General features: G+C 37.3%; 1 protein-coding gene across 1 annotated transcript; it reads right to left on the minus strand.

Moving 5' to 3' along the window:
* Positions 1–409: 409 nt before the first annotated feature.
* On the minus strand, positions 410–26,877 carry SLC25A46 (solute carrier family 25 member 46). The gene is made up of 8 exons (XM_063453636.1): positions 26,585–26,877; positions 20,025–20,067; positions 17,277–17,334; positions 15,657–15,734; positions 13,686–13,786; positions 13,242–13,298; positions 9,836–9,893; positions 410–2,537 (listed from the first exon to the last, which is right to left on the minus strand). Exons 1-8 carry the CDS (start codon positions 26,829–26,831, stop codon positions 1,959–1,961), a joined length of 1,221 nt encoding a protein of 406 aa, XP_063309706.1. The 5' UTR covers positions 26,832–26,877; the 3' UTR covers positions 410–1,958.

The raw sequence follows: 26,877 nt of genomic DNA on the forward strand, positions 1-26,877 counted from the left end.
ACTTCTTACATCAGGAGACTTCACCAACCAAATTAACGGTACACGTAGTTTGGTCCACCAGTCACAGTTTCAATTAGGGCAAAATTAATTTCTCAACAAGCTGACAGCAAACACACAGTGCCTGTGTGTAGGCGCGGATTGGGATGAGGTAGGTATTTGCGTGATGTTGAACATGTCTTGAAAAGGAAAGGATGGAGTATAATTTGTCTTTTGATGCCAATGATCCAGGGGGGCAGGCCTGTAATGACAGCAGTTTTTGCAAAGAGTCCATGTTTCTTTGCCCCCCCTGTAATGATGCAAGAAAATATACTGAGAACACAATATACCCAGCGAAGGTGTGCCAAAAATACCCATTTAGCATACGTGACCTACTTGGAGCCATTTAATACAGAACAAAAATTCTCAAACATGTTTTAATACATTGATTGCTTTAATTGAGGTCTCACTGATTCAGACGAAATAGCTTTGTCTTATTATTTTGCAATTGAGTTTTGTTTTTATAGGTTCTTCAAAACACCAAATTGTAAATGTATTTCCTAAATTCAAATACATTAAATAAGCTTTTAGCAGTAATATTTATCAGGCATTTAAAAGGGAAAATAAATTGCATCATACTTCTCTCCATTTTTATTTATAAATATACTTTTGTTTTAATAGTTGCGTTTATATGTATTTTGAAAACACCCTTAAAAACCCACTTTAGCTTAAGACACATAATTAGTAACTTTTACACATGCATGTATCAAAGAATACAAACCGAGTACACACATTTAAAGCCAAAAACGTATTCCTGAATTAAAGCAATTAAACATTTTAAATGGGTTCAGATACCCAAATTGTCCACCCATACGTTGCTTCTCTTTGTTGCACCAACAGTTAAAAGATTCATCAGCAGTGCACATTTAATGAAACAGATGGATACGAACAATCCTTACTTTAATAGGTGCCCCTTTTAAACAAGCATTGACGATTACAATGAGGTGATAGATAAAAAGTAAAATGTGAGCTGGTATTCTATAGAACAGCGGTTCCCAAACTGTTAAGGGGCCCCTTGAACCTAAAAAGTTTGGGAACTACTGCTATAGAACCGGTTCCTCAGAGAAGGTATAAACAGAATGCAATAGTTTGTTTTTACTCTAACTTTGGACATCTTGATAAATTTACTAAACAGATTGATTTATATTCAAGATGCAAACATTTTGGGAAACCTAAAGAAAAGTTGGGTAGTTATACATTTAAAAGATCTAAAATCTAAACGATACCAGTGAGGAGCATTTAAAAAGTGATAGTTATTAGTACAGCATTTAAGCAATGTATCCAGCTAAAATATCCTACCAAGCACAACTTGGACGACCTCTAGTATCACTTTATTTAAACTTGCTACCTAGCCAATGTTTCAAGTCACTAACTTGCACACGCTGGCTCTAAAGTAAATAATTTGTAACAAATTACGGTCCAGGTACTCAAGGTGTTAAGCAGGTTTTTTGGAGCCTATTCAGCCTTTTCCGATTCCATTTTAAATTATTTTTTTTTTTCTTCAAGAGAGGCTACTGTGTATGTCACGTCAGAGTGACACTATCATTTTTCTTATGTATCACCAATTTTAGTCTAATTCAATAAAGTTCTAAGATTTTATCATACTCATCGCTGGGATCTTTTTTACGTTAGGTCTTTTATATTCCATATTTTAGTAGTTTAGTTTGTACAAGGGCTAGTCCCCTGACTGAGGAATATGCAACACCTGTCAATGGAAAAGCAATAGTACTTTCCTACTTCTTTCTAATTACTAAAATTTGTAAATTTTCATTCGACGGATATTTTAACGGATTAAAAAAAAAAAAAAAAAAACCAGAGACACAGTGGGAAAGGATTTACACTTTTTTTTTGCACTGGCGTTTCAAGAAAAAAACAAAAACAATAATTATATCTGACATTCTAATCATCAGAACTCAGAATCTTCAGCTAGTATTACGTGATAAAGATGCATAAATTATTTTTGTTATTTGCAGAACGGCCATATGAAGCGTATACTGTACCACCACAGCTCCAAAACCTTTGTAAAAGCCAAGGATGCCTTCTTCACGGTTTATGGAATTCATGCAGTCTCTCATTCCCTCATATTGTGTGTTGATTGGGACAACCTCATGGCCGAGATCTGTATTGTCTATAATCGTGCGCGTACCTTGAATGTGAAGGCGATGTAACACTGTCTCTAGGGGATAAAGCATGACATCAGCACAAAGGCTTGCTGCAAAATTTGCAATAAGTTCAGGGAAGTAATCATCCAAGGTGTTCTGAACGATGTTTGGCCTGTCTGTCGAATCGCGCGGTGGGGCCTTTTTCTTAATGATGAACAGCACACACTTCTGAACGACAGAGCTGATAATGTAATGTAAAACACCATGAAGAACAGTGGGGAATGTGATAACAAGTATAGGTAGCAGCCGTTTACTGTGCGGCACTCCAAGTCCAACGATGCGACCAATCCCTTCTTTTAAACAATCGAGAATTCCCGGATTATCATGTATGATCTCACTCTAGATGACAGATAAAAAATAAATATATATATTTTTAAAAAAGGTCAAGTGTGGAAGTGGATTAACAAAGTACACAATATAAGTTCGTAGAGGCAAAGTATATATTTATAAAAAAAATAAAAATCTTAATGTTAAAGCGGCACATAGTATAGCGGCACTGTTATGCTGAACTTGCCTTTTAATCAATTCCTCTTCTCTCCCTCTGTCAGGATCTGTTCATTTCTTCCTATCTGCTCTAGTTGTCTTTAAAACATAAGACAAAGTAGAGACTACTTTTTCTTATGGCGGTTTCCTACGCTTGACCAGCGGAGGAGCAAAGTGTGCTTCGTTTCCGGTGATCAGAGCAATTTTCCCACAATTCTCACCTCCGTGATCTTGTGATGCTTCCTGTCAGTATTCCCGAAATGCCTGTCACTTAGACAGAACGCCGGCGAAACTACCGAATTTCGTCCTAACAGAATGAGAACAGTTTGTGAATTCATGTTAGGACGCAATTCGGGACTTTGTTCTGATCTGTAAAGGGTTAATAGTTCCCTTCAAAGATCTTGACACGGGCTGATTTTTCTGATAGACTCAGTGCATGAAGGGTTAAAACTCCCCATAAGGATTCAAACCATTTCCACGTCACCATCTGAGTGAATTCCTATTGGCACTCAGAGTGGTGACGATTTTTGAAATCCACCAATCAGAATGGTTATCCTCCCTTTAAAATCCCGGTCTTTTCCCACACATCAGTTCCCCTCTGATGAGTTGTGGGCGAAACGCGCGTCAGGGACAAGAAATTTACTGAACATGAATCATCTGCACTTTTGGAACTATGCCTAGCTTGTGCCCGGATATTTTTGCAACCGTCATTGCCATTCAAACGATGAGGGCTTTTATCTCGCTTTATATTTCTAGTTATCTTGCTAGTCTCATTACTTATTAAAATAGGAAGCACTCTTTCGTTCCCACAGCAATCACGTTTTTTTCTCCAAGGTGGCATTATTGAAAATTTCTGTGCTTTGAAACATTGCATTTGATATACCCATATTTGTAACCACACGTAGGGATGTCAATTTTCATTTAGTAGTTTCAGAATGGTTACATTGTATCGGCTTTGCCGACGGGCAATGATTTAACTTTGTTAACCATTCTTGCACGATCTATTCAGTAACCACACTTATTTTGACCACAGTGGATTGCAAAACTTTCGTTTTGCATATGTATTTGGGGAAAGGTTCTGAAAACTTGAGAACAGAACCTCCCTATATTTTATCTTTTCAGTTTTTGGATTTGATGCACATTTATTTACTGTTCAAACTGTTTTGAAAAGGATTCTGAATAATCCATGTAATTCACGTAGAAAACACATTGGTGCAAAATATTTGGTTGCATATAATTGTACCGGTCGAACTGATTAGAAAAGGTTTTTGAAAATCGGATTTGAGGTTATTCAACCCCTTCATTTAGAATTTTCCATTCCTTTTTACAGCACCAGTATTTCCAGGATCTTATATATCATACCTGATAATACAGATATCCTAGTTGCATATTCATTTACTTTTCGTTAGAGCTGACTTAAAAGGATTTAGAACACAATCCTGGGACTTACTTACTAAATATCTTATCTCAGCATATCGGTATGTAATAGGGATTTGAGGTTATTTAACCCCTTTATTTAGAATCTTTTATCCCTTTTCAAGTACAGCATCAGTACTTCCAGGATCTCATATACTAAACTTAACAATAGAGGGATCCTGGTTGCATATTTATTTATTTTTCGTTTTTGAGCTGATTTGAAAAGGATTTAGAATAATTTCTGGGACTTACCTACTAAACAGTTAATCTCAGTACATTGGTATTAAATACTTATTTATATACATTTAATAACCGGATATTCTATCTTTGTTGATTCAACAATTTTAACTGAACTATTAAAAGTTATATTTTAAAGATAGGACACTCTCTTTTTTCATATAAACAGCATGGTTCAATTTTAACATATTCACTTTGTTGTGACACTATTTGCTGTTTGTTTACATTACATACCTGCTTTTAATAATAAAGTTATGTTTTATTCTTGATAAGTGGTTTAAAATCTACAGTAATCTAATGGGATTCACACTTGGTGTCTTTTCCTTCCTCCATTTTCCTAAAAGCTCCTAATTAGGGTTATTCCCCTCCTAGATTGCCAGTAACCCTTTAAGGACCCTCCACACATTTTATGTAGTGGACGGCCTCTTTTTATTGTTTTTTCAAAATTCAATCGCTGACCTGGGAGCAAGGACACAAACTAGAGACTAAAGTCTACAATATCATTGAGCAAGGGTAGACCGATACTTTGCGGCCATGAAAGACCTTAAAATTATATTCCTGATACTGGCAGATATCGAAGATCAAATCAAGAAAATTTCTGGATCTTTGTCAGAGTGCAGTTGGGCAGACACAGGGCATTTCTGCGACTTGCGGCAGTACCTAAATTACACAATTCCCACCTATCCATCAAAACTAATTCAAATAGCAAAAAGACAAAAGTGGAGACCACCCAGAATACGTATAATAAATGAAATATAAAAGGACAACCTGATATGGGTCAAATTCCCTAGAATGGGATCTGTGTGAAAATGAAAAACACTTTCATAGCGTAAAAAAGTGAATATAAATGGTGTTTAAAGTGAGATTAGAAATGCACTCACAAACAAACGGTTATTCAGGCCTTTCACCCTCTCAGGGGTAATGTGATGAGCACAGAGGTCCTCCAGCACGATATATGTGGATGTAAAGAATGCAATATAGTGAAGAATGTTTAGAAATATATAAATTCACATTTATTCATTGCACTTACAAATTTTCAGCATAAAAAAGGCATCTCTCCATAAACATATGGAACTCCTGGTGGTGATAGTCGAGTATCCACAGTCCAGAGTCAGGAAGAAGATACAGCATACAAATAAAATTAAATAAAAACAATTATAAGTACATAAGAAGTGTAGTAATATCCAACGCGTTTCGTCCTATTGGATGTCGGACTTCTTCAGGGATAATAGTAGATCCACTTCTGAGGGTTTATGTACCCTTCAACATCCTTTTCTTAATCCGGTACAGCTGTTTACGAGCATGCGATTCACTGTGAACCGCAGAAATCCGGCGCGGAATACAGGAGGCTTCTCCGACAGTTCCGGGTAGTAGTGCGCATGCGCGTAATGTCCGCGCATGCGTCTACTGAAAAGACCACTGCCTGTGGGGGACAAAAGGCATAGAGAGGCGAAAAAACGCCTGAGAACCAAACCGAACACTTATTGCTACAGATTCTAATGAAGTAGAGGAATTACCGAAAATATTACATCATACATACTAATTATACATATTAAATATATCTCTCCTAACAGTATATATGCACACACTTTTACACATAAGCACAGAATAAACTACATAATATAAACTGCATAATATGGATTGTGCATATATATATATACAGCTATATGTAAATATAAATTAATACAGGAGGATGGATTCAAATCCAATTAATATAAACCCACTTAAAGGGACATATATCCCCATAATAAGTTAATTAGTATACAGGAATACTGGATGTGATTATTATTATAGGATTATTATGTGTAAAATAGAGAGTAAAGCTCAATTTAAAGGACCATGTATACCCATCATATATTGTTGATATACAAGAAAAAAGGTATAGATTAAATTGGTTAAAGAGCTTCTTTATACGTGAATTAAGGAATGTATTATTTATAGTGAGGAGTAAATATACTTAAGTATATTTATTCCTCACTATAAATAATACATTCCTTAATTCACGTATAAAGAAGCTCTTTAACCAATTTAATCTATACCTTTTTTCTTGTATATCAACAATATATGATGGGTATACATGGTCCTTTAAATTGAGCTTTACTCTCTATTTTACACATAATAATCCTATAATAATAATCACATCCAGTATTCCTGTATACTAATTAACTTATTATGGGGATATATGTCCCTTTAAGTGGGTTTATATTAATTGGATTTGAATCCATCCTCATGTATTAATTTATATTTACATATAGCTGTATATATATATATGCACAATCCATATTATGCAGTTTATATTATGTAGTTTATTCTGTGCTTATGTGTAAAAGTGTGTGCATATATACTGTTAGGAGAGATATATTTAATATGTATAATTAGTATGTATGATGTAATATTTTCGGTAATTCCTCTACTTCATTAGAATCTGTAGCAATAAGTGTTCGGTTTGGTTCTCAGGCGTTTTTTCGCCTCTCTATGCCTTTTGTCCCCCACAGGCAGTGGTCTTTTCAGTAGACGCATGCGCGGACATTACGCGCATGCGCACTACTACCCGGAACTGTCGGAGAAGCCTCCTGTATTCCGCGCCGGATTTCTGCGGTTCACAGTGAATCGCATGCTCGTAAACAGCTGTACCGGATTAAGAAAAGGATGTTGAAGGGTACATAAACCCTCAGAAGTGGATCTACTATTATCCCTGAAGAAGTCCGACATCCAATAGGACGAAACGCGTTGGATATTACTACACTTCTTATGTACTTATAATTGTTTTTATTTAATTTTATTTGTATGCTGTATCTTCTTCCTGACTCTGGACTGTGGATACTCGACTATCACCACCAGGAGTTCCATATGTTTATGGAGAGATGCCTTTTTTATGCTGAAAATTTGTAAGTGCAATGAATAAATGTGAATTTATATATTTCTAAACATTCTTCACTATATTGCATTCTTTACATCCACATATATCGTGCTGGAGGACCTCTGTGCTCATCACATTACCCCTGAGAGGGTGAAAGGCCTGAATAACCGTTTGTTTGTGAGTGCATTTCTAATCTCACTTTAAACACCATTTATATTCACTTTTTTACGCTATGAAAGTGTTTTTCATTTTCACACAGATCCCATTCTAGGGAATTTGACCCATATCAGGTTGTCCTTTTATATTTCATTTATTATACGTATTCTGGGTGGTCTCCACTTTTGTCTTTTTGTAACATATTTCCACAGGTGGTTGTGAAGTTCACCTGGAACTATCTCAGTATACGTGTTTTCTCTTAGTGTATATACTTTATTTCTTTGTTTCATAATTCAAATAGCACACTGACCGCAGTCCACTCTTTCAAATACTTGGGTATGTTGTTAGACCACAATCTTTCTTTTGGCCTCCACATAGAAAAACTGGCATCTAAACTTTATCCAAAACTAGGTGCCCTGTACAGAAACAAATCCTGCCTAAGCTCTACAGTAAAGGAAAAGCTTGGACAGCAAATGCTAATGCCAATTATTGATTATGGAGATGCAGTATATGCACCTGCACCGCAATCCCACCTTAATAAACTCAACACATTGTATAACTCGTTCTGCCGATTTGTGCTACAATATAATTTCAGGACACACTGAAATTTAACATTGTGAAATGGTAAAAGAACTAAACTGGCTGTCGCTGGAATCCAGACGCACCCTTCATCTTTCCAGCCCGGTGTTTAAGAGCTATTCTGGGAGGCTCCCACTCTACCTGAGCAGAATGTTCTCCTCGGCTGTTCCCACCTCCTATAACCTCTGATCCAGTACCAACACTTTACATAGTCTACCTCAATAGAAAAAGAAAGCAGACCGATCCTCCTTTTCCTACAGAGCGCTGCAATTATAGAACGACCTCCCGCACACTTTAAAATCTTCCCTAAGCCTAAAGTCCTTTAAGAGATCCCTCTCTACATATCTCAAAACAGAATGCACCTGTCATGGTTGATTATATATTACCTACCTGTTCTATGTTAAATTTGAAGATGTTGTGTATTAATATTGTTTTTGTATTTTATTGTACCCTATTGTAATAATACAATGTTTTGTGGACCCAGGACATACTTGAAAACTAGAGAAATCTCAATGTATCTTTCCTGGTAAAATATTTTATAAATAAATAAATACATAAATTAATAAATAAAGGGAGCCTGAGCTAAAGGAAATACTAGGGAAGTAAGAGTATTCACTATGTTGAAAGGCATATCAGGAGAAAGCCTGAATATTTAATGATTAATCTTAGTTTAAAGCAGCAGAGAAGGCGGCAACCATCCAGTGGTGAATAACGCAGCTTTAAAAAAAAAATTAATTCTTATAGCCAGCCTTATATCTGACCTCAAATAATCTTGACACTACAATTTAATCTCTCTATTTCCAGGCTCATGGTCAAGCGATCCATTTGCCTTATACCGGTTCTTTATATTTTCTCACATCTAACAGCACATGCCATCCCTAGGCAACACATAAAAAGGTTTCCCAAACTTTTATAAACATTAGTACATTATCTCTGAAAACAGATAAAAAGATGGAAACGAGTGACTTACAGCAAAATACATTACATTATCTCTGAAAACAGATAAAAAGATGGAAACGAGTGACTTACAGCAAAATAACAAAAGAACAACAAAACAAAAATGATAAAAACTAACCTGTGCATGGCACTCAAACAAGAAGGTAAAATCTAAAACGTGTCATGTACATAATAACGGCACTCCTACTCCTTGGCATAGAGCCATTACCACTGAAGCAGGTACAAACCAGCAAGACTTCATATTAATTCAACACCAGGTTATCGATTACAGTGCTTTTAACCCCCTTCTTTCCCAAGAATGCACATACATGGGCTAACATTCATTTTGCATTTACAAAGAATTTGTAGCCTATAGATACCCCAATTTACAGACTCCTTGCTCCAGGGATAGTTTTTACCCAGTTGAAAAAAAAATCCTTTTTTTTTAATGTTTCTGCAAAGGCACTGTAAATGGCATTCTCTATGGCTACCTTTGTGGGTCACATTTTATGGCAGTGTGGTATAGCTAACTAAAGTATAGTTAATAGCTGTACTTTGGGTTTTTTGCATTATAACCGCATTCTAGAAAACTGTATTTCTAAAGATACTATCAGGAAATCCATAAACAGGGTATGTGTTATATTATTGGACGTTGTCACTAATAGGGTGACAAACATTACACTATGATTGTCTTGTAGACCCGGGGTGAAATATTGCAAAATAATGAATACCATGTAATCTCAAACCTTTTCCATTCCCAAAGAGTTCTATATGGGATGAGCTAAATCTACAAGTTAGTTACGCATCGTATGCTTCAAATAAAAGAAAATGTAATAAAACAAAAACAAAAGTTCAGCATGACAGCTTAGAAATCAATTTTAAATATTGCATATACAGAGCAATATATATATATATAAAGTATTACTATATTCTTACATACAAAAACTAAAAGAGAATTATACAGCATTACCTGTACAGTTTCAATTAAACTTGCTGAGTAAAATGGTGTTGCAATGGCATAAACCAACCTGTAAAATATGTAAAGTAAAGTTACCACCCATTATACAATACATAGAGGCAATTACCCAATATTAACTCCTTAAGGACTGCGGATGTACTAGGCACGTCCGACAAAAACCTAGTACGTACGCGGCAAATCTATTACTTACCCGATCGCTGCCATTCCCCCGCTGGCGATCAGTGTTGCTCCCGGTCTGGGGGGGGACTGTCTGACAGCCCAGACAGTCCTCCCTCGGCAAATTAGGCCCCCGTGGGCCATGTGATCGTTCTGAAAAAGTGATCACATGGCTGCAATAGGTGTCCACAGCGCTGTTATGTTGTTAAAAAAAATTAAAAAAAAAAAAAACGTGTGTGTATATATATATATATATATATATATATATATATATATATATATATATATATACACATATATATACACACACACACACACACACACGCTGTGGACACCTATTGCGGCCATGTGATCACTTTTTCAGAACGATCACATGGCCCAAGGGGGCCTAATTTGCCGAGGGAGGACTGTCTGGGCTGTCAGACAGTCCCCCCCAGACCGGGAGCAACATACATACATTATATATATATATATATATATATATATATATATATATATATATATATATATATATATATATATATATATATAGTCATACTAACCATTTTTTTATATTAATATAAAAATACACATAATTAAATTACATATATATGTAATTTAATATATATACAAATTAAAAATAAATATATATATATATATAAATAAAACTATTCTAACTGTATTTTGATATTAATATATTTATATCAAAATACACTTAAAATGAAAAAAAAATAATATATATCTATAGAAATACGAAATATATATCCATATACATAATTACATAAATAATTTCATAAATATAAACGTAGACTTCAAATACATATGTACATATATTTAAACTCTACGTGCATATTTATTTAATATTTTTACATAATTAGGTAATTTTATTGATTGCAATTTGAGGGACCTGCCTGACAACCCAGGCCGAAAGAAAAACTTTCCATTTTCCATGACACCCTAAAACATGTGGGTACCATTTTACTCGGGAGACTTTGCTGAACACAAATATTAGTGTTTCAAAACAGTAAAACATATAGCGATGATATTGTCAGTGAAAGTGAAGTTTTTTGCATTTTTCAAACACAAGTGGCACTTTCACTGATGACATCATCGCTGTGATACATTTTACGGTTTTGAAACACTAATATTTGCGCTCAGCGAAGTCTCCAAGTAGAACAGTACCCCCCATGTACAGGTTTTAAAGTGTTTTTGAAAGTTACAGGGTCAAATACAAGGCTTGATTTTCCATTCTTTCACACTGAAATTTGACAGATTAGTTATGTTGCCTTTGAGAGCGTATGGTAGCCCAGGAATGAGAATAACCCCTATGATGGCATACCATTTGCAAAAAAAGACAACCCAAGGTATTGCAAATGGGGTATGTTCACAGTCTTTATTAATAGCCACTTAGTCACAAACACTGGCCAAAGTTAGCAATCATAATTGATTTTTGCAATTTTAACTCACAAACAAATATAAATGCTAACTTTGGGCAGGTTTGTGACTAAGTGGCTACTAAAAAAGACTGGCAAGAAAAACGGTATATAATATATGTGGGTACAGTAATTCAGTAAGAGGAAAATTACAGCTAAACACAAACACTGCAGAAATGTAAAAAGAGCCCTGGTCCTTAACGGTACGAAAATTGAAAAACGGTCTGGTTACTAAAGGGTTAAAGTACTTTGTGTGTCTGGAGTCTGTCTTTTTTTTTTTCCACAGTTCCTAAAAGTGCTAATTTCAACCAAAAATTGCACTTTTACAACTGGGGCAGAGACTCTTCCCTGGCTTCCAGCCATCACAGAGCTAAGGGAAGTGGCTTCCTGCCTTCCCCACTTGTCAATGTGCTTTAATACAGAGCATTGAGAGGCGCTGGAAAGATGACATTGCACATGTGCGCCTGCAGATACAGCACAGAGGCTTCTCAATGACTTTTCAGCCTGTGTCAGGGATAAAGGGAAAGGCTTTCATGCACCCAAAAAAAAATAAAAAAAAAGTGTTTTCTTCTGTGCTATATCTACTAAGCAGTGAAAATGTAAAATAGATACAAATTCAATGGAAAATTTTCTTTAGTCTGATATTATACTGCTAAGAATGTCTTGGGGAGGTACATTGCTACCTCTGTGTCTGAATCACTTTCACTGAATTCACTACATCTGTGACTGATTTGGGACATTCTGTCCTCTGGCTTGGAATTATAAAATAAGGCTTCCTGAATCCTCAGTATAGTGTCCATGATAATTACAATCTATCCTAAAATGTCCAGTCCTGCAGCTTCCACTAGCGTGCTGTAGTAGTTATGATGTACCCCCTCCTTTAGTAAGTAGTCAAACTGTTTGACTTATAACCTAGTGTCTGTCAGGCGCTGCTCCCCACCTCCACTACTTCCTATGGAGAGGCAGAGGTTCCAAAGCCGCAGCTTGCATTGGCTATCCTGAGATAAGCCCACCAATGCAGGGATAACTCATTGAGAGTGTCAGACTATTGGGAGCTGTATTTATGGGCCTTGGAGTGTTCCTTTAAAATTGTTGTTTTATTTGATCAATTTTTAACTTAGAATTATGAAGAAAGGGATTGCCTCACCTCCCATCTTTGCCAAAACAATGTTACGCTTCTTGACAATCTTTTATTTTTATTTATTATTATTTATATAGCGCCATCAAATTCCATAACGCTCAGTTAAAATCTATACAATGGGGGGACTTTTGTCAAAGTGTCTTTAAAATCTGCCTTTTTTCAAGCATGAATTATTCCGACAGTATTTTATACTATTTATTACTTTTCAATTATTTTTTCTTTTGCGTTATTATTTTGTGTAACGCACTCCATTTACTAAGATTTGTGGGAGATAATTGTAAAGGTAAAATAAAAGTCTGTTTCAATATACCAGACTACTATTAGAACATTTTTATAAATTGGAAGTTGGGACAGGTTCTTGAATCTCACCCTAAAGGAACATAAATAAAAAGAAATAAATCTCCCACAATATGTGCACTGCACTAGGTTCCAGGACACCAGGGTTCTCGAGACTGTCTAGAGGTTTACGATGCGTCTCCAGAATCAATTTACGCTATTTTAAATCAAAATATATCAAAGAAGAAAAGTATTTCTCAGTCTCTCAAATATTAAAAATAAATGTTTCATAAAAATTAAAACAAACACCCCAAAACACAACTACAATTATAAAAGGAATTTTAACTTAATAGCTTTTAGTTACTTTAAGTGAAACCAGGCCTGGCAATATAGGAAACACATCGTGACTTACCCTTTCAGAAGAAGATGTCCGGCTATGTGCTTTGGATTGAATTTATGGGTGACTTCCCTAGAAAGAATCACAGTAATATAAACTGTACAAAGAAAAACAAACACTCTAAAAGACACATCCAAAGATTAGATTAAACTCTTTTTCTACTGACTAAATGATCAAATAGAGATTATTTTATTTTGATTGTATTTAATCACAAAAAATGACTTTGTAGCCCAGCTGCAAGAATCACATTTACCCATGCTTTCTAGATCTCAGGGCTGAAGTTTCCAAAGAGGAAGCCGATTCTGGCAAATAGACATTCCAGTCATATAATGGTGAGTGCAGAGACACAAAGCATTATTTCTAGGTTATGGTAGCTGAAACCAAAATATACTTTAAACCCAAACCTGGCAGAGTAGAAAATATAGATCTATCAGACCTGTCGCATTTAAATGGCAATACCTGGGTAAAGGAGTACATTCACTGATGATGCCTTCCGTTCCAAGAGTTATACCCTGAACAATAAAGGTGCTTCCCATCCCTTTCCAAAGTGCTCGGGGACCCTGAAACAGCAGCAGCAAATGGTTACCATATGAACACAATTAAGAATATCCAAAAACACACTATAAAATACTGAAATTATATTAGAAACATGTGCAAATAAAAAAAAATATATATATAATATTCACAATGATAGAGCTGTAGGGACTAAACAAAACAAAACATAGCTTTTATTTGCTTTTCAAATAGGTGTCAAAGCTTCAGTTTTAAAACAACAGCAAGCCCCCCCCCCCCCCCCCCCCCCCAAATTGAAACATTGATACTTATTTTAAAAAGCAAATAAAAGCAGTGTTTCTTTTACTAGAGAGTTCATAGACCAGTTTACAGAGGTAGAAAAGTGGATCGCCAAAAAAACAAACGCTTCCTAAACACTGACAAAACTGTCACCTATCATTCAAAACTAATTCAAATCGCACACTGACCGCAGTCCACTCTTTCAAATACTTGGGTATGTGGTTAGACCCCCCAACCTATCTTTTGGCCTCCACCTAGAAAAACTTGCATCTAAATTTTATCCAAAACTAGGTGTCCTGTACAGAAACAAATCCTGCCTAAGCTCTACAGTAAAGGAAAAGATTGTACAGCAAATGCTGATGCCAATCATTGATTATGGGGATGTAGTACATGGATCTGCATCGCAATCCCACATTAATAAACTTAAAGGGACACTATAGTCACCTGAACAACTTTAGCTTAATGAAGCAGTTTTAGTGTATATAACATGCCCCTGCAGCCTCACTGCTCAATCCTCTGCCATTTAAGAGTTAAATCCCTTTGTTTATGAACCCTAGTCACACCTCCCTGCATGTGACTTGCACAGCCTTCCATAAACACTTCCTGTAAAGAGAGCCCTATTTAGGCTTTCTTTATTGCAAGTTCTGGTTAATTAAGATTTTCTTATCCCCTGCTATGTTAATAGCTTGCTAGACCCTGCAAGAGCCTCCTGTATGTGATTAAAGTTCAATTTAGAGATTGAGATACAATTATTTAAGGTAAATTACATCTGTTTGAAAGTGAAACCAGTTTTTTTTTTCATGCAGGCTCTGTCAATCATAGCCAGGGGAGGTGTGGCTAGGGCTGCATAAACAGAAACAAAGTGATTTAACTCCTAAATGACAGTGAATTAAGCAGTGAAATTGCAGAGGAATGCTCTATACACTAAAACTGCTTTATTTAGCTAAAGTAATTTAGGTGACTATAGTGTTCCTTTAATACATTGTATAACTCGTTCTGCCGATTTGTGCTACAATGTAATTACAGGACACACCATTGTGACATGCTAAAAGAACTAAACTGGCTGTCGCTGGAATCCAGACGCACCCTTCATCTTTCCAGCCTTGTGTTTAAGAGCTTTTCTGGGAAACTCCCACCCTACCTGAACAAAATGCTCTCCTCAGCTGTTCCCACCTCCTAAAACCTCCGATCAAGTACCAACACTTTATTTAGTCTACCTCAATACAAAAAGAAAACGGCCCAATCCTCCTTTTCCTACAGAGTGTGTAATTGTGAAACGACCTCCCGCATACTCTTAAATCTTAAAGTCTTTTAAGAGATCCCTCTCTACATACCTCAAAACAAAATGCACATGTTATGGTTGATTATATATTTCCTACCTGTTCTATGTTACATTTTGTATATATTGTATATTAAATATTGGTTTTGTATTTTATTGTACCCTAATGTAGCAATGCAATATTTTGTGGACCCAGGACATACTTGAAAACAAGAGAAATCTCAATGCATCTTTCCTGGTAAAATATTTTATAAATAAATAGAGTGGTAGCCTTGTGAACATTTTTTCTTTAAATAAATACATTCAAATATTAATATTTATTAATTATTATTCATTTCTTATGAAAATCCAAACCTTACCTGGGTTTTCGTGAAGTTATACATAATATTGACGATGCTAAATGGAGATAACTGGTAATTTCTAGCATGGTAATTAACCTGAAAACAAACAAAAAATGGATGTTAAAACATGACAAATGCAATAATATTTATGTTTGGGATCCGTAAACAGAGATATTTATTTTTCAAATGTCTATCACCTGCCATTACTTCATTAACCATGATAATGTGGCAAGAAATGTGCAAACCTCGGCACCAGTGGTCGAGTTAAGCATCCATCACGCCGACGTAAGCAATACAGTTTTGCATACAAAGTCATTGCCAATAAAAGAGGGGGAGTGAGATGGGAAAGAAGAACAGATAGAGGTAATGTGGACTATTTCAGTTGAGATAAAGTGAAGAAAACAGCCCAATGAATTCAATAAATTTAGAAAAATAGCAATTTAATGGCTGTGACACTCATAGGGCAAACTTTATAGGGGTGTGGAAGGGAACAAATACCCCCACGCACCTTAAAACATGCAAAGTACCTGCAATCCCTCCTCAGATGGCCACTAGAAGGGCTTCCTGGGCAGTGCTGCCCATCAAGGAGCCACACGAGGCGTTGGAAAAAAGGTGAGTATACCACATTTCTAATTCCAGATAAAGGGCGCCGACCCCCTGAATGGAACTATAGTGTCAGGAATACATGTTTGTGTTCCTGACACTATAGTGCCCCTTTAAGAGATCTCTGTAAGCCTATAGAAAATTTTACAAAATCTTCTTAAATAGGCATACAGACAGGTTGTTATACCAAATCCATGTACAAAACGAGGTTGCACAATAAACACATTACAGAAAATGTATTATAATATTTAAAGAAAAAACAATGTAAAGGGGAAATATCACTTTGCTGGAAATTACTCTATTGTAAATTGTCATTTTAAACCGATTAAAGGGTTACTTTCATCATTATAAACAATACAGCCTGCTGTAGTGATTATAATGCCAAAAGTATCCTGGTCTGAGGCAAACCAATTGAAAACAGCCTCCCCAAGCTCTGATGCAGACCATTCACTCACCGATCACTCTCAGAGAATGAATACAATTCTGTATGATGAAATATGCACAGAAGGTCTAGTTAATAACACCCCAATAACGCTGTTGTGGATACACAGCCGGCAGCAGAAGGGTCTAATGCCGTATGTTCAGCGATTCATTGCAAAATTCTACATATACAGATTCTAGGTAATATAATCACTTCAAAACATTGTGCTTGAATTAACCCTTTAAAAATTTAGCAAATTAAATTTCAATCCAGGCAGTCCAAGCACCCACTGAAAATGTGGAGAAGAAACAAAAATATTGTTTTATTTCTCCTCTTCTCTGTATGCTGACTGCCAGGTGCAAAGGAAAGAGCTTGTAACAATGACTAACAGGGAGCTAAGGTGGAGGTGCCCATTTCTAGGCTTGAGCAATGTGGATGTATACATTAAAATGTTATAATTCACACATCAGGAAACACATACTTGTTAAATATAGGGTATAAATATACATACGTAGCAGTTCCAAAAAAAAAAAAGTGATACCACCAAGAGATAAACAAGATAAACAGAGAAGTATCAATAACAACAATATCATTAATAATAATAATAATGATACCTGGCACTGTCGACGCAGCACAATGCATGGGTGGGCCAAAACATTTTCTGTAAAGAGACTTGGGAAAGAGAAAAAAATACTTAAACAAAGTGATACCAAAAATCTAGGTTTATAACAAGTGACCTGGAAAAACATATTGCTGCCCAATATCTATAGCAACTTATCTTAGCACAATCATCAAAAAAAATAAAAAATCAGATACAATGAGCTGCAGGAATGTTGTGAGCAGATAAACTTAAAATCGCCCATTGCTGCTTCAAAAAGACACTCAACTGAGGTTTCTTGAATTTGCTTTGCACAGAGTCCTGATCAGCAACTACAACCAGCATCATCCTGTGACACAGAACTGCCAGTCTAAGGGAATGTATGCTTTGCACCGTCAAAACAAGATCCTGTGGTCAGGTCTATAGCACTGTTTACAAAGCCCTAATGGGAGATGTCAGATGGTGAAACGTACCTTTCAGAATCCTCAGCATTAAAGGCGTCCAATCAGAATGAAGTACTCAGAACTCCTGCTTTAATGGAACACCTCATGATAAATTAAATTAACACTTTTATAACTCTGGATTGACTCAAAATCTATCCAGAAATTTATTTTCCTATAATCCAGTGGCAAGGGGGTTGCTCGTCTCAGCTCCACTCCAACTCTGGGATCTGAACTGATGATTTCCCATGCCAGTCCATTGCTTATCAGAGGCATGGTGCATGAATAGCAATCGCTGTGCCTGCGAAGCACAGGATCATTATTTTAAAATAAATTAAATCAAATTTTTTTTAATAAATCTATTATTGTTTAGTAAAATGCTTTTTTTTTTTTAGAGGCAAAATCTATCTGAATATAGTTTTTGATTCCAAGAATTAAATAAAAAATGAAGGGTTACTCCAAGCATTACCATATCTATGTTTTAAGAAGTGGTTGTGCTTGAAACGCTCCACATACTGAGATCTATGCACTTTTGTGCTGGGAGCTCGTTACACCCCCAACACACATTACGGGCTGCCTATTGTCAATTCTGTCCAAAATGTATGTCATCAGCGTCCTGGTGACACATGAAAGGGATTCTCCCTTGCAGGCAGCGTGTCTGCTAGGGAACGCTTGCTCCACCCTCCCGCCTGCACCGCCTGTTTTTTGTTTTTAATTTAAATCTAGCACAGGTCCAATCAAAGGCTTCCTTAGGCGAAGCATTTGATTGGAACATGATTGAGCATGTCTGACATCAGACGGAGTGTGGAAGGCATAGCTGGGAGCTTCACCCAGCACTGGATTCCAGGTAGGTTTAACCCTTTATTTTTAGGTTTATAAAAGGAGACCTAATAAATAATGACCAGTAGGCCATGTCAGGGTTCTCACCTGTTAGACAGACAGCTAGACGTGGTCGCTCCTGGAGTTCCCAACAGGGGACTTGAACCGGGGAACTTATCAGTCCTAGTCCTGCTTTCTGCCTCTGAGCCACAGCAGCTTTACACAGAGACTACTGATTCCGGTCCTGTTCATCCTGGCATGGCTACTACACCGGGGGCTGCACCTTGACTTGGCTGTGTCTCACCTGACTCTGATCGGTCATCAGCAGGGTATTTAAACCTAGCCTCGCCCTGTGCTCAGGGTCAAGTCTTTGATCTTGTGTTTCTGTTTGTACCAGTGCTCCTGTTTATCTACTTCGTATTATTTACCCCGGCTTCTCACTCGTTTATTCTGACCTCTGGCATCCCTTGACTTCGGCTACTCCTCGTTGTTCCTGACCTCTGGCATCCTTTGACCTCGGCTATCCCTCGACTATCCTGCTGCTTCAGTCCTTGCCTGTCCTGCGTATTTGGTACTGCATCCTGCACAGCCCCCGTGCACAGACCCACAGGCCAGGGGAATTCTTACCTGACCACCTCGGCCTGTGGCTATCTGCAAGGGTGAGCAACATATCTGCGCTACAGACTCCCAACTCAGGTAAGACCCTGACAGGCCATCAAAAACTAAAAATGACTATATCAGAAAAAGGGATTAGAGTAACCCTTGAACTTTAAATATGTAGCATGAGGATGTACATTCATACAATATTTACATTTGGGGGGGAAATTGATTCTATCAATCCGTTCACAATGTCATGATCCGGAAAATAATTCCTTATTATTTTGGACATTTTTTTTCTATCTAGAAGATATGATCACAAATGCTTGGATTTGCAGTTCTTCGAATTTGAGTCCTCCTCTTCACAGCTAAACTGTTTTAAAGTAAATTTACACAGGGTTATTTACCAAAGTAAGAATTTGTGGAATTCAAGGTGCATTCCATGTGAATATCACATTTTACACTAACATTGCTGAACGGGAGGCATAGATGACTTGGAGATTTATTCCAGTTTGTATATTTTTTCATTAAATTTGAAATTCTCTTCGAATTTTTAACAATTCTCCCTTCAGTGAATAATCCTGACAGAGTTCAGAAATACATTAATCTCATTGTATAACTTTTATTAAACTAATCTGAAAAGTTATCATTCTAAAAATCTAACCTTCATCTGGTTGTAAATCTTAGGATAACTAATCAGAAAGAATACGGTTTTATGTAGAAAACACTCATTTAACCAAGTGTTACTGACCAGATGAAATCCACCCTGGATAGATTTTATTAAAGTGCTGACTTATCTTACTTTTAATAAAGTGATAAAATGGTGTAACTTTGTTAATGTAGAATTGGAGTGTTCCTTTAACATTATGTTGTGTTAATGTTTAAAAAAAAAAAAAAAAAAGTATCACCTGGCCAGTCCAATACCGAATCCAGCAAATCGATTCAATTGTTCTAAAAAGAAAGACACAAGATTAGTGAATATTAGCTTATTTTTGTCAGATACACCCTTCTATAATTCTAAAGCACTGCAGGAATATGTTGGCGCTATATAAAATAATAATATGACAAATGCAGTATTTAAAAAAAATATATATATATTTGTCCATAGCAGGTAACATAAAACAAAATGTATTCCTATACGTTTCTGAATTTGAAATTCCCACAGATGAATTGTAATTTTCTTTTGTTATTTCGTGGATATCAAGTGTTTCAATTTGGCAAACAGTCCAAATATCAAAAAAAAGCAGAAACCGAGGGCATTTTACGAGAGATGTTTAGAACGATCTCATACAGGTATCAGACTGCCACCTGTTAAATGATGCACTGATCTAATAAGCGTTTGCCCACGTTATGTGCAACTAAAGAAAAATGACTTATGCTTTAGTAGACTTCTGAAATTTCCAAAATGAATAATTTTAGCATTCTTTTTTGTAACCCTGAGGGTGAAAATCTCCATGCGGCCCGAGGGTTTTTCACACATTGCTTTCTGTATTCATGACTCAATTTGTCAGCTGACAAGATGAAAAATATCCCAAAATAAATCCCTAAAGGTCAGACCACTTCCAGGGCATAAAACCTTTACAATTAGCAGGTGGTCCTTTTATTGCCAATGTTTATAAAGTTTAACCCCTTAAGGACACAGGACATGTGTGACATGTCATGATTCCCTTTTATTCCAGATGTTTGGTCCTTAAGGGGTTAATAGTATTCTTTTCCAGGTGATTGCTACTGTTCTGTTTTGAAATGTCCTACACAGAATGTTTGCCAGCACAGATAGATCCAGAAATAAAATCAGATACATTTCCACATTTTACTTTCATAGTTCACAATTATGAATGAACAAGAATAAGTAAATTAAATATGGACAGCTCATAAAAACATAAATACAAATAAACTTAAAATAAACTGTGGAGGCTTTCAGACATTATTAGTACAGTCACCCTTTGAGTCACATATGCAGAAACTAAACCAATGAATATAGATTTCATCATCGGACATCCTAAAGAAAGTCATAGTGCACCTCTTGTGAAAATAGGATCTATCACTACTTCACAGCAGATCTGATTTCATATATATTTTGTAATGGCTATAAAAAAATAAAAATAAAAGTTGCACACACTACACATATGGTCATAGTTCATGACACTGCAGTTAATTCAACATGAAAGGAACACCATGGTGACAGGAAAACAAATATATATTCCTGTCAATATAGCTGTGAACCCCCTCCCGGCCACCCTGTAAGCAATTTCAAAGAAGATTTTTATTAATCTTTATTCCAGCGCTGCGCGGGACTATCACGGCTTGCTCCGCCCTCTTGGCTGAGATAATCAAAATTAACAATCTCAGCCAATCTAATGCTTTCCTATAGGAAAGCATTGGGAGGCTATTGCGCATGCGCCAATCGGTATATCCTCAGAGATGCATCGAATCAATGTATCTCTATGTGCAAGGTTCAGTGGCTACACGTAGAGTGTGGAGACGCAGACCAAGGAAGCACCCCTAGTGGCCGCCTGAGTGACTGCCACTGGATGTGTCACCAGGGAGCAATGTAAACACTGCCTTTTCTTAGACTTTATTAGAATCCAATTTTAATTTTATTTTCTGTTTTAAATGTATTTTTATATGTGTTTTCAATCCAGCGATTTTCTATCAACTATGGGAGGAAGGATGTCGACACCATAATCCCTTTTAGTGATTGATATGCTGGATTTCAACTGATCCTTTGTTTTAAAGAAGATTACAGATACTCCGTCAAGTCTTCAAAGATCGTTATATGCCCGTTATTGCACTTTTATTCTGTGAGTGCAATTTAAATAAGCGCATCTTATGGTGTTTAAACAGACTACACTGTGTTTTTTTTATGTCTATTTCTGTTTGTAGATTGTATTTTTTACATAGGTAATTATGTGTATTGATTCTCTGCATTCCATTTTTTATTACTTTCCACGTGCAATAGTCATCGAGAATGTCACAAATCAGGAACTTGCTGCAAGCAAGTTAAATGGGATGCAACCATGTAACAAGGCTCAAATACAGCCTGCAGTGACATCTAGCGTACAAGCAAGGGGATATTGCAGCTACAAGGTAAAAGTAAATTAACAGTCACGTTATGTCAGGACATGTGTCGACTCAAATATCTAGCTTAGACAAAGCAGAAACCATAAGCCTTTAACAAGTATCTTAAGTTCTTATTCATTTGACTAATCTTTTAACCAATCTCAGACAGGAAGGCTGTACTTGCAATTGCCACAGACCAATGCACAAACCTATATCGTACTGGGCTAGCAGAGGCAATGCCCAATTCTTGATTGCTGCATATTTTCTACCCCCCCCCACAAAGTGTGACTGGAGTTTAAAGGTTTAAGAAGAAAAGAAAAAAACAGACCAGAATTGAAAGGCTTCTAATTGGTTTGCCTTAATCTGGTCAGGGACAGGTTGAATCCAATTTGAGAAGTTGGGTTCAATTTGACTAACTTTAAAGGAACACTCTAGACAGGCAGACACCTTAACTTCATTGGAATCACGTTGTTATGGTTCTAGGAGATCCCTGGCGCCAGCTTACTTTTGGTTAAACTGTTCACAAACAGTTCAACCCCAAAGCCTTCTCTCCAGTGCCATTTAGGTCTGCCCATAGTCGATGGTTTCCATTAGATTTTCCTGTGTTAACAACTTAATTCCAATGAAGTTGTTATAGTGCCAGGTGGTTCCCTTTAAAAGCTAAAAAAAAAAAATTGTAATGCATATTCTATATAATGTATTAAAACTGGAAGGGGTTTAACCTGTTCATTGTGTCTCTGATTAAAACTCATCTAGTTTTCATTAAGTTCTTGGATTTTGTCTCAAACAAAACACTCGTAACTAAATTACATTTGCTTTTTAAATTCTAACGTGGATCACTGGATAGCCAAATGGTCCTTGTGTAGGTTATAGGACAAGGGTGTCCCTGTCACTCTTAGCATCTTATCTAGAATACATTTAGAAACTTAAAAAGGGAAGGAGGCGCAAGTGACGTGTGCTAGGGACACACTGAAGGGAGTAGCTTGTCAAAGAAGAGAGCCATGACTGGACTAGTGGCATGGGGTAATAACACACATGGATGGCTGGTCCAGAAAGAAGTGGGCCTGTGAGAAAAAGAGTGAAACAACGTCCCTGCATTTATACTCAATGAGTCCAGCATTCACATAAACCAGGTTTCAGGCTGAGAGGTAGACAGTCAGGTAAGTAGAAAATAAATGTGTGGAAAAAAAAAAGACTGCATGCAATAAACTTGTGCACCGAAGAAAATAAAATAATATTCACTATGTAATGGCTATGAGTGAACAGCACCAATACTAGTGGCAAAATAGCTCTGAACATGTTGAAAAAAAGCTCAGGGGTTATTTACCAAAGTGAAAATTCAAAGTGAATTTAAAATTACATTTCACATTTAACTCCAGAGTAGCTGAAAGCATAGCTGATTGTTTTCCCAATTTGGATATTTTGATCTTTAAAATTCACCTTGAATTCTCACTTTTAGTGAATAACCCTGATTGATGCTGTCCTATCCTGAGATATGCATGTCTGTGGGTCGATTGGATGGCCTACTAAATTACTCCAGGAGACAGGGGCATGATACAAATGTGTAACTAATGTACGTCTTACATTTGTAACTGCCAGATAATATGGAAAACCAATGGCAGTCAGACATCCCTATACACAAGGGATCCAGACTCAGCCAATCCATTGCTTACTCATAGGAAAAACACTGTGCTGGCCAATCTGCATCTCCTCGTAGAATGTTAAGCGTCTCCATATAGAGCGTGGAGACGCTTAATGTCAGTGACTCAAGAAACACCTCTAGTGGCTGGATGTAGAAGTGACTGCCACTGAAGGTGTCCCAAGGCAACAATGTAAACACTGCATTTTCTCTGAAAAATTATTAATACTCAAATAAACAATGCAACATAGGTACTTGTACATAAAACCTGCTGGTTCTATCTTGCACAACATAAGACAGCATTTGTGGTACAACAGACAGACAACTGTAAGTGTAGTTGTAAAGCTTGGAGAATAACAATATTTCACGCCATCAAATTCCAGCAGGAATTAAAGACACGCTTCAAGTTTGACAGCAGAAAAATAAGAGGCTGCCATAGGAAAGTTGCCAAACCGTTTGCAAATTATTTGACTATTGACTCTGGGAGGGAGCTAGGGCGCTCCTGGCACACTAACCACAACAGCAGGCGTGCTCCTTTAAAACCTGAATACATGTTTTTCCAGGTCTCTTCGGTGATACATGCACCATGCTGTTGGGTAGCAGTTTAGAATTCGATAGTACAGTTATTCGGTAATGCTATTTGTTGAGAATGGACAGAAAATTGCAAATTTTAGATCTTAAAAAACTACAGCTGGTAACATAACCGAGTTGAAAGTTTTTTCCAAGATCATCTTTCTTAACTTAACCCCTTAAGGACACATGGCATGTGTGACATGTCATGATTCCCTTTTATTCCAGAAGTTTGGTCCTTAAGGGGTTAAATAAACTGTAATTCCCTTGTCTGTTTTGACAATTTCTAGTTTAGCGAATCAAATCCACTTTAATTTAGTGAGAAAATGTTAACACTTTTTAACACCTAATACGTTTGTGCATTAAATACCAGGCTGAAATATAGAGTATAAATGATGCACAAGAATCATAGCGACTGGAGTTCTACAACGGGCAGAATTTATTGAGAATGCATTTTAAAAGAACATTCCAATAACCATAACTACTACAGCTCTCTGTTATATAACTACTCTCTCTATGTAGTATAAAGCACAGCTGATGTGTGACTGTGACCACACTCACTGGCTGACAGCGCTCAGGGGGCATATCAGCCAATGCCTGCTGTCTTGTTTTACTTTAAGCAGCAATATCCAGCTTCTCCTGCCTGAAGGGATTTAGGTGAGGTGTCAAACTGTGCTGAATAGCTTGACATCTTACTGTGGGACGGTACCAGTGAAAGTGGTTATGGTGGTTGGAGAGTTCCTTTAACAGCACAGATATATTAAAATTTATTTTTTTCAAATATATCCTTTAGGTATGTTACCAGTTACTGCAAGTCATTCTCTCTGCCATCACCTCCAAATTCCTCTGCTACCTCTTGTCTTATTTACCCATTAAAGGGACCTTATAGTACTAGGAAAACAAACCCATTTTCCTGGCACTATATGCTCTTGGAGTGTCCCCCTCCCTCACGGCTGAAGGGGTTAAAACTTACCGGAATGCAGCGCTGATGTCCCTCGGCGCTGGGTCAGGCTCCGCCCAAGCTCCTCCCTCGACATCAGCCGGCTGGGGAGACCTAATGTGCATGTGCGGCAATAGCCCCATGTGCATTAGACCTCCCCATAGGAAAGCATTATTCAATGCTTTCCTATGGGGAAAATCTGACGCTGGGGGTCCGTGAGGACGTCCAGCATCAGATAATGGACAAAAAGTCAATTTGGATTCCAGAAGCCCTCTAGTTGCTGTCTGGTAGACAACCACAGAGGGCAGACCTAGAGCTGCAATGTAAACATTGCAGTTTCTCTGGAACTGCAGTGTTTTACGTTACAGCACTAAGTGCAAAAGGGACACAGCATCTAGACTACTTTAATTAGTGGTCTGGGTGCCTACAGTGTCCCTTTAACCTTTAGATCATAAGCTTACCGCCCGGGCCCTCTACTTTTTTTATCGGTCTGTTTGTATTGTCTTGTCTTTTTTCCCCAACTGCACCGTGGAATCTCTCGGGGCTTTATAAATGCCAGTAATAAAAAATAAAGCCGTTAACCCTTGGGCCAGGACGCATCAGTGGATCCCCATCTTGCCCACTGATTGCAACAAGGAAATTATACTGGCACTATATGCTCCTGGAGTGCCCCCCTCCCTCACGGCTGAAGAAGTTAAAACTAAAATTTGCCCCATACTATAGCCAGCAATATATTAGCAATACCATTTTCCCCATTGCAACTGATATAATTTCACATTTAGAACACTCTAAAGTGTTTAGTGTTATTTTTTTATTTACGTATTTGTTACATTATTAATATATACCCAATGTACAGCGCTACGGAATATGATGGCGCTATATAAATAATAAAATAATATACATTTTGTAGAATTAATTACAACAGATAAAAAATAGCATGTACGTAAGGTGGAACGGTCATAAAAGGTTAATAACCACTGGTAACAGTCAGCAACTTACATTAAATTTCATTATTTTTAGGCCATATTAACTAAACTAGAAAAACATTTTTTTTTTTAATTCGGCCTAAAATAAGAAATTCAGTTTAATTTCCCTTTTCCTTTCCCAATTGGCAGCTAGGTGATAACCCTGACTGTATTACTAGGTCAAAGAGGCAGCTGTTGTAAAACTACATCTCCCATGATGCTCTGTGAGCCCATGGAGTGGGAAAGCATGCTGGGAGTTGTAGTTCCCCGGCCCCTGTGGCTGCAGGCTCTCACCCCGGCCGCTGCTCTCCTCGCCCAGGCCGGCAGGGGGCAGGCTGCCGTCTCCCCCATACACAGGTGTTTTGTCCCCCCAGTGCAGGTTGCGGCTGCCGGGGATGTCGGGCGGGGTGGTCACCCAGTGCTGGGACAGGTCCCCCGAGGAGCTCAGTGACCTTGCCGGGAAGCCGAGCTGATAGTCCGCACCGTAGGCGGCTCCCCGGTACCCCAGCCCATCAAAGCCCTCGGGCCTGCGCGGCTGCATGCTCTCCGGGACGGCTTCACGGGCAGTGTCTGGCGTCAGGGCGGCC

This window comes from Pelobates fuscus, chromosome 5 (assembly GCF_036172605.1).
Source record: "Pelobates fuscus isolate aPelFus1 chromosome 5, aPelFus1.pri, whole genome shotgun sequence".
Lineage (NCBI taxonomy): Eukaryota > Metazoa > Chordata > Amphibia > Anura > Pelobatidae > Pelobates > Pelobates fuscus.